This window comes from Pituophis catenifer, unplaced genomic scaffold, assembly GCF_029215685.1.
Source record: "Pituophis catenifer annectens isolate HBS135680 unplaced genomic scaffold, rPitCat1.0.hap2 SCAF_2, whole genome shotgun sequence".
Taxonomy (NCBI): domain Eukaryota; kingdom Metazoa; phylum Chordata; class Lepidosauria; order Squamata; family Colubridae; genus Pituophis; species Pituophis catenifer.
The window spans coordinates 278795691-278813312 of record NW_027256882.1 but is presented as its reverse complement, the minus strand read 5'-3'; the positions used below and the strand labels follow the sequence as shown (position 1 = coordinate 278813312).

The 17622-nt window shown below is 41.3% G+C and overlaps 1 protein-coding gene across 1 annotated transcript in view; it reads left to right on the top strand.

The window, feature by feature from the left end:
* LOC139311519 (O-acyltransferase like protein-like) overlaps positions 1-17622 on the top strand; it is a 28548-nt gene that overhangs the window by 1566 nt on the left and 9360 nt on the right. Inside the window, exons 2-11 of the mRNA XM_070935970.1 lie at positions 285-424; positions 2601-2679; positions 5652-5790; positions 6312-6526; positions 7609-7779; positions 9137-9239; positions 10463-10564; positions 11654-11819; positions 12966-13045; positions 15213-15326. Coding sequence (XP_070792071.1) covers positions 285-424; positions 2601-2679; positions 5652-5790; positions 6312-6526; positions 7609-7779; positions 9137-9239; positions 10463-10564; positions 11654-11819; positions 12966-13045; positions 15213-15326 — 1309 coding nt within the window. The remainder of the gene's footprint in view (positions 1-284; positions 425-2600; positions 2680-5651; positions 5791-6311; positions 6527-7608; positions 7780-9136; positions 9240-10462; positions 10565-11653; positions 11820-12965; positions 13046-15212; positions 15327-17622) is intronic.

The following is a 17622-nucleotide window of genomic DNA, read 5'->3' as shown; positions in this document are numbered from 1 at the left end:
CTGAAGAAGCTTTTGGATGAGAAGTGAAACATCTTCAAGGGAAAACAAAATCCAATTGCCTTTTTAAAAAGCACCTTTGGAATAACTGTGAACTGGATGTCTGAGAATTTCCATAGACAAGAGGGCCCAACTATTCCTGTATTGGTGCTTGGTAATGGCCTTGAATTTCAGATTATTTGGAGGAACAAGCAACCACTTAGAATATAAAAGTTAACCTTTTCTGCTCTAATCAGTTTGTGGGTGGAGATGTTCTATAATTCAGCCTCTTTGCTTTGATATCACAGTGTATGATTCAGTCGGGAAATATAGCAGCAACATCCTAAATGGAAATGTGGACAGGTTGGGATCTTACACTGAATGCATTTCTGCAGAGGCTCCTTCTGGAAAATTCCGTGGACAATATTGCAAACTTCAGTTGCAACAAGTGAGTACACTGTTTGGCCTGAACATATAATAAAAAGTATGCCATATTGATAATGCTACTGCAAACTCTCCACCGAGCTAGAAACCCGGAGACCAGGGGTGAAATATCCCGGTTCGGACCAGATCGCCCAATCCGATAGTGATGGCTGCGGGTGGTTCAGAGAACCGGTAGCAAAAATCCCTGCCCCCCCCACATGCCCAGCTGAGTCGCACAATCATCAGAGGCTTTTTTTTTTTTTTTACTTTTTTACTCTGACAATCCCAGCTGAGTTGCCTGATCGTCAGAGGCTTTTAAAAGCATTTTTTTCTGCAACCTCTTAAGGTTGTAGAAAAAATGCTTTTAAAAGTAAAAAAAAAAGTTGCCGGAGACAATGAGTTTTAGTACTGCCTTAGGCACCAAGTCAGTTGGGTGATCTTGGACCATCATTCTCTCTCAGCTCTAAGAAGCAGGCAATGCAGATAGTTCTCAGTTTACAAACATTCGTTTAGTGACAGTTCAAAGTTACGACAGCACCGAAAAAAGTAACTTACAAACAGGCCTCACACTTACGACTGTTGCAGCATCCCTGTGGTTATACGGTCATGATATCGATGCTTGGCAGCCATTATGCATTCAAAATGGTTGCTATGTCCTACAGTCACATGATCATCATTTCTGACCTTCCTAAATGTCTTCTGGCAAACAAAGTCAGTGGGTGAAGCCGGCAGGGAAGGACACAAGTCATGGTCATGTAAAGTCTTGCTTAACAACTATGGGGAAAAAATTGTAAGACTGGGTGCGGGCATGTGGTGCTTCACTTAGTGACTTCACCTCTTTAACAACAAATTTTCCAGTTGCTATTGTACTCATAAGTTGAGGACTACCTATAGCAGTGATGGCTAACCTTTTTGCCGTCGCATGCCAAAAGCGGGGGGAGCAGGGGCGTCGCGCACGCGCATGCCCCTACCCATAATTCAATGCTCCCTGCCCCCCCGCACATGCACATGTGATCCCTCCCTGCACTCCCCCCACTTTTGGCACACGATGGCACAGTGGGACCGGAAGGCCCATTTTTCACCCTCCCCAGGCTCCAGAGGCTTTCTAGGAGCCTGGGGAGGGCGAAAACGGCCTTCCCCACACACCCCCAGAGGCCCTCCGGAGGCCAGAAACAGTGTTTCCTGACTTCCTGTAGGCCTTGAAGGCCCGAAAATCAGCTGGCCGGCATGCTCATGCGCGTTGGAGCTGAGCTAGGGCAATGCTCGCATGCCCACCAATATGGCATACGTGTCATAGGTTCGCCATCACGGACCTATAGTATATTGTCTGTTGCTCTAACTCAGGAATGTCCAACTCGATTTCATTGAGGGTTGCATTTAACCTCAGGGGGCCAGGATGGGCGTGGCTAGCTTGACGTCACTCCTGTCGGGGACGACTGTGGTGGCCTGAACGCTATGCCAGCGAAAACAGTCTCTCTAGCTCCGTTTTCAGCTGCCACGACCTCCTGCAGCCCTCTGCCAGTGAAAGCAGAGCTCGGGAGGGCCACTCAGTTTTCACTGGCAGAGAGTTGCAGGAGGCCGTGGCAGCTGAAATCGGAGCTTGGGAGCCCGTTTTGCTGGCAAAAGCACCGCGGGCCAGTTCTTCGCTGTTTACAGGGTGGCCCCACGGGCCAGATCTAAGTACCCCGTGGGCCGGATCCAGCCCCCAGGCCTTGAGTTTGACACCCCTGCTCTAACTAGAGCCATTTTTTAATCTCCAAAATCTCACCCCCTTGCATTAATCTGATGGCTCCTTTGATAGACCTATAAACATAGGATTTCTCATTGGGCCCAGAGTTGGGTTTCAGCGGGCTCTGACCAGTTCTGGAAAACCGGTAGTGGAAATTTTGAGTAGTTCAGAGAACCGGTAGTAAAAATTCTGACTGGCCTGGCCCCTATCCTCTGCCTCCCGAGTCCCAGCTGATCGGGAAGAAATGGGGATTTTGCAGTAACCTTCCCTTGGATTGGGGAGGGAATGGAGATTTTACAGTATCCTTCCCCTGCCACACCCACCAAGCCACACTCACAGAACTGGTAGTAAAAATTTTTGAAACCCACCACTGATTGGGTCCCATTGAAGTCAACGCATTTTGAGTATCCACTTAATTTGCCTGTTTTTGCCAGATCCTTCAATAACAGGGTTAAAACCATTATTCTCCTAGGGCAGAATTGACTACTATAATGGAATCTGTGTTCCTGATTCCTGCCAAGAAGAAGAAATCACAGCATTAGCCACATTAGGTAAATGGATTATATTTATTTTGGTCCATAGTATATATAAATCTTTCAGATGAGAAAATAATTCTTGAAGGACTGTTCTGTGCTCATTTGCTACACCTTACAGGCATGGTAACTTACTACAGGTAGTCCTTGATTTACAACAGTTTACTTAGTGTTCATTCGGAGTTACAACAGCACTGAAAAAAGTGACTTATGATAATTTTTCACACTTACGACCGTTGCAGCATCCCCATGGTCATGTGATTTACATTTGGATGCTTGGCAACTGACTCAATTTATGACCGTTGCAGTATCCTGGGGTCATTTGATCCCTTTTTGCAAACGTCTGGCAAGCAAAGTCCATGGGGAAACCAAATTCACTTAACAACCCTGTTACTAATTTAACAACGGCAGTGATTCACTTAATAAATATGGTAAGAAAAGTCGTAAGCAAAACTCACTTAACAAATTTTTCACTTAGCAACATAAATGTTGGGCTCAATTGTGGTTGTAAGTTGAGGACTACCTGTAGTGACCTGCTACTACTAACTGTTCTTCCAAACTTGTAAAGCTTCAGTTCTGGGTGTATTTACTAAATAAAAAATTAAGTTAGTTTACTCAATCTCTAACTCTCTCCTCCTTTCCTAATTTTTGAATCGTATTTTTCATGGCTGAAAAAGAACAGTAAAAACAATAGTAAGTCATAGGGAAAAATATAAATTTCTTTATTTGCTCATAGTGCAGATTTCATTCATTCTGAAAATATACCCTGTCCATTTATTACTAACTGATAGATTATTTACAACTAAGAGACATTTCACATTTGGCATTGTGCAATAAAGGCTGTGCCCTATACAAACACAGTACAGTACATTAAACCTTGCAGATTAAATCAATTATAGGTCCCAGGAAAACTTGCTAATTTGCTGCAAAAATAAATATCAAATATCACATCAACGGTTTTTCATTTTGATCCTTTCATCCACCCAACATAACATTATGTTATCTTTTATCCAAGCCCCTTACCTTTTCACCAACGGATTATAGTTCATTTTGAATCACCTAATAATTTATTCAAACACAGAATGTTCATTACTGTGGGGTATCATGTTAACCATGTTTAATTCATTAATTAAATGTAAATGTAAACTCAGTGTTGCTTGTGCCTTACTTCACTAATTTGTTTCTCTGGGCTTTGCCAGAATAGTTGGGGCTATTTGCCACACAAAAGGCAAATGTAGTTCTTTTAAAGAGTTTAGTGTGATTTTTTTCTCCCAAGCCTCTGGAGCTTGGGAGAAATAAATTAGATCCTCTTCTGCCAAAGCTAACAAGAGTGCCAAAGCGATTCTGAGTATTTTTCATTTTAAAAGGGAGAGACGCATATCTGCTGCCATGAAGCTTTTTAAGTGCTATACGATACAGATAACAGGGACGCGGTGGCTCAGTGGCTAAGATGCTGAGCTTGTCGCTCGAAAGGTCGGCAGCTCGTTCTCTGCCGTCCCCTTCTTCTTTTGCCCTCAATCGTTCCCAGCATTAGGCTCTGCTCCAGTGAGTCCTTCCTTCTCATTAGGTGGCCAAAGTATTTCAGTTTCATCTTCAGGATCTGGCCTTCTAAAGAGCAGTCAGGGTTGATCTCCTCTAGGACTGACTGGTTCGATCGTCTTGCAGTCCAAGGGACTCGCAGGAGTCTTCTCCAGCACCAGAGTTCAAAGGCCTCAATTCTTTGGCGCTCAGCCTTTCTTATGGTCCAACTTTCACAGCCATACATTGCAACTGGGAACACCATAGCCTTGACTATAAGCACCTTTGTTGGCAGGGTGATGTCTCTGCTTTTTAGTAAGCTGTCTAGATTTGCCATAGCTTTCCTCCCCAGGAGCAAGTGTCTTTTAATTTCTTGGTTGCAGTCCCCATCTGCGGTGATCTTGGAGCCCAGGAAAATAAAATCTGTCACTACCAGTTGGAAAGCTGACAGCCCAGGTTCAAGTCCCAAGCACAACGGGGTCAGCTCCCGTTACTCGCCTCAGCTCCTGCTAACCTAGCGGTTCGAAAGCATGCAAAATGTGAGTAGATAAATAGGTACCGCTTTGTCAAGAAAGCTTACTGCATTCTATATTTTCATGCTGGCGAAATGATGATGGAACTGTCCATGTTCCATCATCATTGAAATGATGAATCAGAAATGAGCACTGCTCCCTTGAGTTAGCCAGAACTAGATAGAGGAAACCTTTAAACCTTTAAATAGGCCATCCCTCTCATGTATCCAGACCAGAGGTGGGTTTCAGCAGGTTCTGACCAGTTCTGGAGAACCAGTAGTGGAAATTTTGAGTAGTTCAGAGAACCGGTAAATACCACCTCTGACTGGCCCTGCCCCCATCTATTCTCTGCCTCCCGAGTCCCAGCTGATCGGGAGGAAATGGGGATTTTGCAGTAACCTTCCCCTGGAATGGGGTGGAAATGGAGATTTTACAGTATCCTTCCCTTGCCATGCCCACCAAGCCACACCCACCAAGCCATGCCACGCCCACCAAGCCACACCCACAGAACCGGTAGTAAAAAAATTTGAAACCCACCACTGATCCAGATCTACATAAGGAAGGGTGGATTGGGTAGAAGTTGTAATTGCCATCTTGATTTTTTTAAAAAACACACAAACATACTCATTGGATGCCCCTGGGTTGGGAGTTTGTGAGAACTGAAGCACAAAAAAACTGGAGGGCACCAAGCTATCCCTCTTTTTCCTCTCCCTGAAACAGATGATTAAAAACAGGAGAAAAAAGTGAGTGATCCTTTTTTTAAAAAAAAAGACTCATGAGTTTTCCACTTTTCAAATAGAAATGCAATAAAAACTCTCTGAACGAGACACACAAGTACTCTTTGTACCCCAAGAAAGCAAATGTTTCTATGCCTGCCCTTTCAGAAGCAATGAAAATGTTTAAGTACGACATGCTCTCTTCTCTTGATCTGACATTATTACTGTTGTTCTTTCTTGACAGATATATTTAAATTCAAGTCCACCTCCTTCCTGTTGCCTTTACCGTCCCTCTTTGCCCTCAACGCAACAATTTCATTTAACACGGTGGCCAGGTGTGCCAAAGACCTTTCTACCATTGATGCATTCACAGGGGCCTGCTTGTAAGTACTGGGTGTCCAGATGTAAATGTGTGTCAAAAAGGATATTCCAACCATTGCCTCAAAGCCGGGGTGGGCTTCAAAAATTTTAGCAAGGGGTTCTCTGCCCGGTTGCTGGATGCGCATGGCAATGGTGGGTGTGGCCTAGTTGGCCTCCTGCGCCACAGCGGGAGGGGAGTTTTTTGCCCTCCCCGGGTTCTGGAGCTTTCTTTGAGCCTCCAGGAGGATGAAAACTGCCTCCCCAGGCTCTGGAGGCCCTCTTCCCGAACTTCCAGTAGGCCCGTTTTTCACTCTCCCCGAGCTCCGCACATGCCCTGCACTTACCTGCATCCAAAACAGGCCTCATGGGGACTCCTGGGAGGGGAGGGCAGGGCAGGGCCAACCAGGAGTGGGATTTGGGGGTTCTCCGAACTGCATAGAATCTTAGCTAGAGGTCCTCCCGAACCCCTGCGAACCCCCAGCAGCAGCTGACCCCTGCTCAATGTATCAAAACTTCTGCAGTAATGAACTTCTGTTTTCCCTAGGTTTATTAGTGTTTTATTCATCATTCTGCCAGTTGCTGGAACTATTTACAGTGCTGATCTCTGGAGGAAAGCTAAGGACAACCAACAGCCTTCAGATGCAAATTATGGCAGCACATCTTCAATGCAAAAACCTACTAGTACATCAAAAACAGAGAAGGCACAGACCGACGAATCCATATCAGAGATATTGCCACTGGTAGATGGTTTAAAACAAAGTAGGAGTCTTAATATAAATTGCTAAAACTTAGGTATATTCAGGAACAATGTGCATACAACATTATGTGTAAATTCCAAAAAGGTTGTCATAGTTTAGTTCATTGTCTCCAAGTTATGAGTAGCTAGCTTTTTTATACTTTGAAATAAAAATGACAAAATGTCAAGTATGATTTAAGGACCATAAATCTTCCAACTTTATGGACTGTGCCCTCTGAGTTGATTCTCTATCTTGTTTCCTACTTGCTCTACTCAAGGTCATTGACCTTCAAGCCTTACTGCAAGCTTTAGGCCATAAAATATGACAATAGTACTGGTAGTAGTAGTAATAATAGTAGTAGTAGTCTGGCCATGTACTCCATATGTTGATAATTTCCTAGCTGGATTACTGCAGGATGTTACACATGATATTGCCCATGGAGACAATTCCATAGCTTTAATTGATGCAGGATTCGGCTGTCAGAAATTTTCTGGAATAGTCGTCTTTCTTGCTCCAATTTCAGTAGAATAATGCTGGTTGCTTATTTGTTTCTAGGGTCAATTTAAGATGTATTTATTGATCTTACTCAAGCTTACAATTAAGCTTATCTTTAAAGCTCTTAGTGGATTGGGAGCATCATATCTGAAAGACCAGCTCTGCAAAATAGCTTTTTTTTGTGCCTAAAAGTTGCTTTCCTTAGGGGAAATTCATTGCTGGGGAATTTTGGGAGTTGAAGTTTACCCATCTTAAAGTTGCCAAGATTGAAAAACATTGATCTACTTGAAACATTGATCTGCTTGAAGAACCTGAGGACATCCTCCCAAAGTATAATTTTGTTCTGAATGTTGATACTTTATTATATTTCCACTGGCGTGTTTAAGTTTATCATGTTTTCGTAGGTTGCTGAGGAATGAATACAACCTGTGCTACAATCAGTGGTGGGATTCAAATAATTTAACAACTGGTTCTCTGCCCTAATGATTTCTTCCAACAACCAGTTTGCCAAACTGTTCAGAAAGTTAACAACCGGTTCTCCCGAAGTGGTGCGAACTGGCTGAATCCCACCACTGGCTACAATTAATATTTTGTGTTTTGGTATTTTAGGTACCTTGGATTGCATTATGAAGTGTTTTTCCCTGCAAAACAATCTTCCAGCTATTTGGATGACCCAATCTCCTCAGGATGTCTCCTTGGCTCTAAATGGTCTTAGATCCTTAAGTCTTTTGTGGATAATTTCTGGACATACAAGCCAAATGACAGCATGGCAGAATTTAGGTACGAACTGGAGATGCCAAAGCAAATCTAGTTCTCATTTAAAAGAAATTCAATCTCCCGGTGATAGTAAGCAAATTTTTAGTAACCAAGAGCCATTCATAAATATTCAAGGGAGATGCTGATGGGTATGAAGTGGCTGTGTTACAGCACATACAGGTGAAGCTGGGCTTGGAACGTTACTGCTTTAAGACCTGTATATTGTTTCCATTCAGAAAAGGGAAAAAAGATATGGAAATAAATGAGAAGATATAAATTGTGGAAAGGAAATTAGGTACCAGTTTATGCTAATTGTAAATTAAATATTTAGATTAAGAGAATATAGATGATATACTAGGAATATATGTATACGAGATATATTGAAATAAGAAAGAGAAAATGTATAAATATAAATATAGATTACTGATGCTGAATGTTGAAAAGAAGATGTAAAGATGGATCTTTGTTTATTTGTTTGTGTGTTTTGTTGTTGTTTGTTTGCTCGTATTAAAAAAAATGTTTAATAAAAAAAGAAAATATATATATTTTTTAAAATTCTTAAAAAGATTTATATCAGAATTTCAAAATAATACAACTGAACCACACCTCTACCTTTTTAGAAAAAACAACGCAGGGCAGAATCCAATGATTTATTTGGCTATGTAGAAGTGGTTATACTTATTCCAATGTTGCCACCATTTCTATGTGCTCTTAAAACCTGCTCCGGGCAAAAAAAGGGACAAGAGGAAGAACAAAATGTTCTAAAAGTGCTATTATATGAGACAATTGCAGCTCAGGTGACATCGGAAGACAGCTTGGGTTCTTGGGATTTTATAAACAGCAGTAAACAGGCAGTTCCAGCATTTCTCTTTTTAAGTTGTAATTGGCTTGATTACTAAATGTCAATCTTTTATGAACAGACATACCTATGAAAAAGTGGAATGGCTTGCCTCCAAAAGTTGTGGAGTCCGAAGTTGGGGCAGAACAGTGCTCCATTGCTGGACGTTTTTAAGAAGAGATTGTACAATTTGTCTGAAATGGTGTAGGGTTTCCTGCTCGAGCAGTGGGTTAGACTAGAAGACCTCCAAAGTCCCTTCCAGCCATATTATTATATGTTCCTATTTCTCAAAGGGGCCATTAAGCTCCAGAGACAGAATTCATCCAGCTTTGGCTTCTTTTCCAAGCAGACATAGCTGCTTAAAGATAGATGACATCTGAGATTTTAAAAATGCTTAAAATAAATAGTTTTTTTTTTTAAAAATGATTACACCTGATGTTGTGAAGATTGTTATGATTATATCTATAAGTCCCTGTAGGTTTAAAAATAAAAGGTTTTGATAAAATCCCTACCTGTACTTTATTTTTATGTGTGTTGCTACAGATAATACACTGGAATGGGAGGCTAAAGTACTAACAAACCCTATCTACATATATTCTCGAAGTGGTCCATTTTATTTAGGTGTTGACACATTTTTCATCATTAGGTAAGTCAAATATTAGCAGCAATTTCCACCTTTCCACACACCTACGCCTACCTATTTATGACACATTTCAGTTTCCCGTGTGGATATGTGTGCGTTCAGTGTCCTAGTAACTCATAACAAGATAACTTGCATTGTCTGCAAAGAAAAACATATTAGTACCAATGGTTCCATTGATTAAATGATACAAATTAATCATGAATTTGTAGAATGGGGGGGGGATCGAGAATCTCTCTATCAAATTTCCAAAAGGGTTATTTTCAGTTTTCTTGTATATTAATGAGTTAAATTGTCCAACTATTTAATATGCTTATGCAGTTTCATTACTTAAAATATCAGTTCATTAGCTAATGAAATCAGATAAGTCTCTGCACATAATTTGACCAGGAGTATCCACAGGATAAAGGGATGCGGTGGCCCAGTGGCTAAGACACTGAGCTTGTCGATCAAAAGGTCTGCAGTTCAACGGTTCAAGTCCCTAGTGCCTCATAACAGGGTGAGCTCCTGTTACTTGCCCCAGCTTCTGCCAACCTAGCAATTCGAAAGCACGTAAAAAATGCAAGTAGAAAAATAGGGACCACCTTTGGTGGGAAGGTAACAGCGTTCTGTGCGCCTTTGGCGTTTAGTCATGCTAGCCACAGAGACATCTTCAGACAACGCTGGCTCTTCGGCTTTGAAACAGAGATGAGCACCACCCCCTAGAGTCAGGAACGACTAGCACATATGTGCAAGAGGAACCTTTACCTTTTTATCCATAGGATATTTTTTTAAAAAAATCAAGATGGCAGATACAATGATATGACTGAAGCTCCTCCTACTTATAATGTGTGTTGCATAACGTTCACACAAACTGGCCAGAGTTTCAACTGCACTGTCATGGCCACCATTTTTATATTTCAACAACACCCTGTGTACAGTCTAATTTCAACAAAGGTCTGTTCTAAAATTGCCGGTAATATTTATCAGAGGAATATGAATTAATGTTAAAAGAAATTCTTCTAAACCCACTCTTATTTTTTGGCATTGAATAAATTTGGGAGAAATTATTTCTGGCATATCTGGCATTATGAAGTTAGAATATTTGCTTTTCAAGAGGTTCTTTCTGATAGCACGTGACTAATTTTGTGTTGTTTTCATCAACTATACAGTTACATAAAAAAGCATGAGGAAGAAACAAGCTTTGAAAAATAAAGTGGTAAATTTAATATGATTTCCTTTCCTTCTAGTGGCTTATTAAGCTCCTGGTCATTTCTGAAGATGGTAAATTGCTCAGGAAAAGACATTAACTTTTGCATTGCTTTGAAGTACTTATGGAATCGATTTCTCAGGTACACGCTACCAAAATTTTCTTTTGCAATGGTTGGATAAAGAGGGGTTGTTTTTGCCTAGCAAAGTGGACATGGAGTCATTTTTTTCATTTGCATGTTATGCTGACAGACAGCACACATGATTTGGGAATGTTATAAAAGGAAGCACGAGTGTATTAGCATGTTCATTTGGAAAATTCTGGGGAGAACAATTTTCATTTGCAAAATATAATTGAAAAAGTAATAAAAAATGAGGAGGTTAAAATACTGTGGGGATTTCTGAATACAGACTGATAAAGTTCTGGATCATAATAGATATAACTGTGGTTGAAAGAAGAAAGTGTAATTAATTGATGTAGCAATTCTAGGGGATAGTAGAATAGAAGGCAGACAATTGAAGTTCACAAAATATCAAGATCTGGTTCCAGGAGTTATCGGCACACTGGATGTCACACCAAAAAAATTTGGACAGTACTTAGAAAAATGACCAAATTTCCATCCACACTGCTTGAATCTACACATATATTACTCTGATACATTATGGTATACTAGGCCACCATACTACCAACTTACACATTCTAAATCTAAAAAGTTAAATTAATAAATCCACTTTGGTATATGGAGATAAGTTAAAGCCACGGTGGTGCAGTGGTTAGAGTGCAGTACTGCAGGCTACTTCTGCTAACTGCCGGCTGGCTACAATTTGGCAGTTCGAATCTGACTAGGCTCAAGGTTGACTCAGCCTTCCATCTTTCCGAGGTGGGTAAAATGAGGACCCAAATTGTTAAGGGCAATATGGTGACTCTGTAAACCACTTAGAGAGGGCTGTAAAGCACTGTAAAGTGGTATATAAGTTTAAGTGCTATTGCTAAAGGGTTGGGAGTATTGAAAAAGTTGAAAGAGTGGTTAAAAAAAAGTCAAAATAGCCATCACAGTGGTGCAATTTGAAGTTCACCTGGTTTTATGTGCTTTACAGTGCCCATAAAAATACACACCAGGCTTCTTGACTTTTTTCAACCACATCCCACAGGCACCTCTCTAAAGGGGACTCAGCTATAAAGCTCACAATGCTTGATAAATTGACTCTTTTTACTGTCGTTGCATTTGTAGACTTCAGCCACTCCATATGTATTCTGTGTGTCTTTTGGTTGGGTTGTATTCTGTTACTCCGTGGGGAGCACTGTGGGAGTTCTTGAAACTTGAGGTGGAGAATTGTAGAAGAATGTGGTGGACCAACTTATTGTTGATAAACAACTTCATTGCTGGACCCGACTTGGTAAGTTTTCAACACTGGAATGCCAACAATTTGTCCTGGTTTCCATGAATTTCTTCTCCAGTCCTCTTGATTGTGGTTGTGGGCAGAAAAGAGAAAAAATTGCGAGTGACTCATCAGCCATTAACACAACACTCATACATATAGGATGGTCAAAAGCTGAACAGATGACTACAGCTTTTATATAATGTAAAATTTAGGTCATAGAATTAGCCCTGAATGTGTTCATCGTGTCTAATGCCTCAAGATGCATAGTGAAATGTGCTTTAGAAATTAACTGTGGGGATGTTTTTTTAATAAATCTATTGAATGTTGATTACGTGCACAGAGAAAAGTTTTTTATGAATCAAGCTGAAGAAAAATTGGGTGGACCAATCTGTACTTTGAACTACAGCAGTGGTGGATTTCAGCAGGTTCTGATCAGTTCTGGAGAACTGGTAGCAGAAATTTTGAGTAGTTCGGAGAACCCGTAGTAAAAATTCTGACTGGCCCCGCCCCCATCTATTCTCTGCCTCCCGAGTCCCAGCTGATTGGGAGGAAATGGGGATTTTGCAGGAACCTTCCCCTGGAGAGGGAGGGAATGGAGATTTTACAGTATCCTTCCCTTGCCATGCCCACGAAGCCACACCCACCAAGCCATGCCATGCCCATCAAGCCACACCCACAGAACCGATAGTAAAAAAATTTGAAACCCACCACTGAACTACAGTATTAAGAAATATTGCTTACCCTTTGCAAGAAAAGTTTAAACAAAGAATGAAATCATCTGTTAAGGCAGGGGTGTTTAACCTTGGCAACTTTAAGACCTGTGGCCCTCAGGTCCCAGAATTTCCCACGCTGGCTGGAGAATTCTGGGAATTGAAGTCTACAAATCTTAAAGTTGGCAAGGTTGGACATCCCCATGTTAAGGGAAAGGGCTGCCAAATAATAGGTTATCCTTTCTAGGGAGACTTCGGACCTAGCAACCTTTCTTCTAAAAATTAAAAATGGAATAGCTATAAGGCTATCCCATGATTCTCACCATAATCCTGGAAAATCAACATTGAGGAACTTAAAACATAGAAACAAAAATGTCCTTTGTGCATATAGTCTGTCTTTATTTATATAGCTGCCTATTTTTAAAACGTACGTTTTCTATGTGCTTTTCAGTGTAATGGATGGACATGGTATCTTGCAAATGATTTCCAGTTTTATTTCATAACACCCCTGCTAGTCTTTCTTTCCAGCAGGTGAGTATCTTGTGAGAACCTGCCACTGTCCATAATACTGAAATAAATGTAAATGTAAATATATAAATATCTGGTTGTCTTGTTGTTTAGAAATATCTGGGGTGGAAATGGCCCCCCTCAGTAACAATTCCCAAATCAAGGAACTGCCAAACAAGCTAACAGCCCAACCAAACAACCCCCAAAACTATTCCTGCCAATAGGGCAATCTATTAGAATATAAAGTGAGAGAAAATCCCATTCCTTAGTAGTACTGATGACGATATCCTAGTTTGGTAATGAAACATCTGCAAGAAAACAACTAAATTCAGAGAGCGCTAAGGACACCTCAAGGTGACTCTGTTGGTGGGTAGGAAATCCCCACCCTATTTACTGGAAATGGTTATGAGTGAAGGTCCTGTGTGATTTTCTATGCATTTCTCTTAGAACAAATGCACATTTTGTCTGTGGAGATTCTCAATCATCCAGGTCATGGATGATTTTTCAGATGGTTTTTCCAAAAGGCAACTGGACTTTCTGAGTAGAGACCAAGGAAGTCCAGTTGTCTTTTGGAAAACCACCTTTGGGACAAATGAACATTTCATTAATCAGGCCTCATTTGGGTCCATATTCTCTGCATTGCAAAAACAAAACAAAAAAACAACCAAGTGTACAACCTCATTCTATTCACAGCAGAAAAATGAATAATCATGTTTCTCTGGATTAAGAGCCACATTCAAAAAGCATGAAAGTAAGCCTTTAGGGTGATGATACCCAGCTGTATATCTCTACCCCGCGTCAATTCAGTGATGCGGTGGATGTGATGGGCCGGTGCCTGGAGGCTGTGAGGGTCTGGATGGGAGTCAACGGGCTCAGACTTAACCCAGACAAGACCGAGTGGCTGTGGGTATTGCCTCCTAAAGACTATGTTGACTGTTCATCCTTGGTTCTGGGGGGGGGAGAGAAATTGTCCCCCTCAGAATGGATTCGCAAATTTGGATGTCCTCCTAGACTCACAGCTAAGATTAGAGCAACATCTGACAGCTATGGCTAGGGGGACCTTTGCACAGGTTCACCTGGTGCACCAATTGTGACCCTACTTGGATCAGGAGGCTCTCCTCATGGTTACTCATGCCCTTGTCACCTCACAGTTAGATTATTGCAACATGCTCTACATGGGGCTACCCCTTGAAAAGTGTTTGGAGACTACAGTTGGTCCAGAACACAGCCGCGCGAGCTGTCGTGGGTGCACCTAGGTACACCCACATTACACCAATTCTCCGCGAGCTGCACTGGCTTCCTATTGGTCTCCGGTCACAATTCAAGGTGTTGGTTATTACCTTTAAAGCCCTACATGGCTCAGGGCCAGGGTATCTTCGAGACTGCCTTCTACCACATAACTCCCAACAATCGGTACGATCTCACAGAGTTGGTCTCCTCCGGGTCCCGTCAGCTAAACAAAGCCGGCTGGTGGGCCCGCGGGGGAGGGCCTTCTCTGTGGCTGCCCCAGCTCTCTGAAACCAGTTACCTCCTGAGGTCTGGACCATCCTCACCCTATTGGCCTTCCGAAAAGCGGTGAAGACCTGGCTTTTCCGGCAGGCCTGGGGCTGTTGATCTCGCTCTTGCGATCCGGTGAGATCCGGCCATGAATGGTGTGAATGAGTTTTAATGTTTTTAATTCTTAAATATTTTTATAATGATTTTAAATGCATTGTGAGCCGCCCTGAGTCTTCAGAGAGGGGCGGCATACAAATTGAATTAATAAATAATAAATAAATAATAATCACGTGCCAGGAGCAAGGGGGAGGATCGCACGTGCGCATGCCCACATCCATAATTCTATGCACCCTGTCCCTGTGCATGCGCATGTGAGCCCCCCCCCCATGCTCCCCTCCCCCGCTCCTGGCACGTGATGGCCCAGTAGGCCCGTTTTTCTCTCTCACCAGGCTCCAGAGCCTTTCTAGGAGTCTGGGGAGGGCAAAAACAGCCTTCCCCACCCCCCGGGAGGCCTTCCGGAGGCTGGAAATGGCCCATTTGTCAACTTGTCCAGAAAGCCTGAAAATCAGCTGAGCTCATGTGCCCACCAAAATGGCTACGTGTGCCACCTGTGCCATAGGTTCGCCATCACGGGCTCTAGGTCCATAGATGAAACATTTCCATCTGTTGCTTCTGTTTCTTTTTATTTTGGCAGAAGGAAATGCTGGCTTGTCATCGCAGGAACTTTTCTCTTCCTGGCAACGTTTACAACTACAGCTCTGCTTTCATTCGTCTATCGGCTTCCTGTAGCAAACCCACATGATATGAGGTAAGGAGCTTTAAAATGGTTTCCTTCATAGTTGCTCACTGACTGACAGGCTGAGAAGAATCCAAAATTTGTTTGTGAACTTGAGTTGAATCTTTCCTGGAAAAGGGAAAAGGGGAAAGTTGGTAGGAAGAAATAGGGACATAGAAAATAAAGAAAGAGCTGCTATGGCTGGGGTTAAAAGACATTCTTGAACCTGAACAAAAGTTAACATTATAACAAGTCAGAGGTTTGGTTAGGACTGAATATCATTAGAGCAAAAATTGAAATAATTCAAAATAGAACAGGGCACAAATACTCTTGTTTGCTTTCTCTCTCTCTCTCTAACTCTCACTCATAAACTAATTAGAATAGAATAGAATAGAACAGAACAGAATAGAATAGAATAGAATAGAATAGAATAGAATAGAATAGAATAGAATAGAATAGAATAGAATAGAATAGCAGAGTTGGAAGGGACCTTGGAGGTCTTCTAGTCCAACCCCCTGCTTAGACAGGAAATCCTACACCACTTCAGACAAATGGTTATCCAACTTCTTCTTAAAAACTTCCAGTGTTGGAGCATTTGCAACTTCTGGAGGCAAGTTGTTCCACTGATTCATTGTTCTAACTGTCAGGAAATTTCTCCTTAGTTCTAAATTATTCATAACCTTCAAGATTAAATGCAGACCGCAATTAGGAATTTGGAAGACAATTGATTTGAACTGGTTCCAACTAAAGTGCCCCAATCTGATTTACATTCAAATCTAAAGTGAGACCCAAAAGTTCTCCAATTGAAGAATGTGGAACTGTTTGCAAAATCATTATTTTTTAACACAATTGGATGTTATTTGCAAGAAAACTAGAATTTTGTGAGGAGATGAAATTGACTCACGGATGAGGCAATTAGTCTAAATTATCCACCCTCTTCCAAAGGGTTTATTTAATCTTAGAAGAGGCAATTACCAAACATTCACTATCATTAGTAATAATTAAAGTTAAGGTCTGAGAACCAAGAACCACGAAATGCTTGGATAGTTCCTAAGAAAGAGAAAAGAAAAAAAATATTCAGGACAGCCTTACAACCCTTGATCCTTACTAAGAAAGAAAGTTTTCTAGGAAAGTTAGTTGCTTGGTCTGAACTAATCGTTCAGATTTTTTTAAAAAACAAAAATTGGCATCTCGAGAAGAGAAAAGAGAAGAGGAGAGGAGAGGAGAGGAGAGGAGAAGAGAAGAGAAGAGAAGAGAAGAGAAGAGAAGAGAAGAGAAGAGAAGAGAAGAGAAGAGAAGAGAAGAGAAGAGAAGAGAAGAGAAGAGAAGAGAAGAGAATTCTGTCAGCACTTCAAGCTGCATTTACTTTAGTGCTGACATATGAAGGAGAAGCGGAGGCATCTGGAAAGGGACGTTTGACTTTTCACCTACTTTTTTTCCCTGGAGATAATATCCCCTAGGAGATGGGATGGGAGGGGGGAAATTCCTTTGAGCTGGAGCAGTAGATTAGGGGTAGAGTGACTTGGAAGATGGCCAATGAGTGCAGGGGAGTGGGGAACGGAAAGGGAGGGGTTTGGGCCTGGAAGTCAGTGTTGGAATTTGTTTTAGGTGCATATGCTCTCAGTGTACATAAGGAGAATAAAATACATTCATCAAGAATAAAAAGTTACAACACTTTGTTATGGTTACTAATAAGCTATCAAATCGTACTAGGAAACAAATAAAAACAATATAAATTAAAAGATACAAGGTTATAGTAATAAGTGGGAAGAGATAGATACTAGTAAGGAAGAGAAGAATAGTAATACTATCTTAGTAAATTGTTTGACAGAGTTGTGGGAATTATTTGTTTAGCAGAATGATGGCATTCGGGGAAAAACTGTCTTTGTGTCTAGTAGTTTTGGTGTGCAGTGCCCTATAGAGTCTTTTTGAGGGTAAAAGTTGAAACAATTTATGTCCAGGATGTGAGGGGTTTGTAGATATTTTCATAGCCCTCTTTTTGACTCGTGCAGTATACAGGTCCTCAATGGAAGGCAGGTTGGTAGCAATTGTTTTTTCTGCAGTTCTAATTATCCGTTGAAGTCTCTGTCTGTCTTGTGGGGTTGCAGAGCCAAACCAGACAATTATGGAGGTGCAGATTACAGACTCAATAATTCCAATGTAGAACTGGATCAGCAGATGAGAAATAGCATGCCTGAAGATTTATTCCATTTAATTCACAGTTGACTGAGATCCTTTTCTCTTAATTACCTTTTTAAAAGACAAAAAATGTGAATGTTCCACAGCCGATAAAGAGGTGGTTTTTATTGTTTTTTTATTTCAGTCTAAA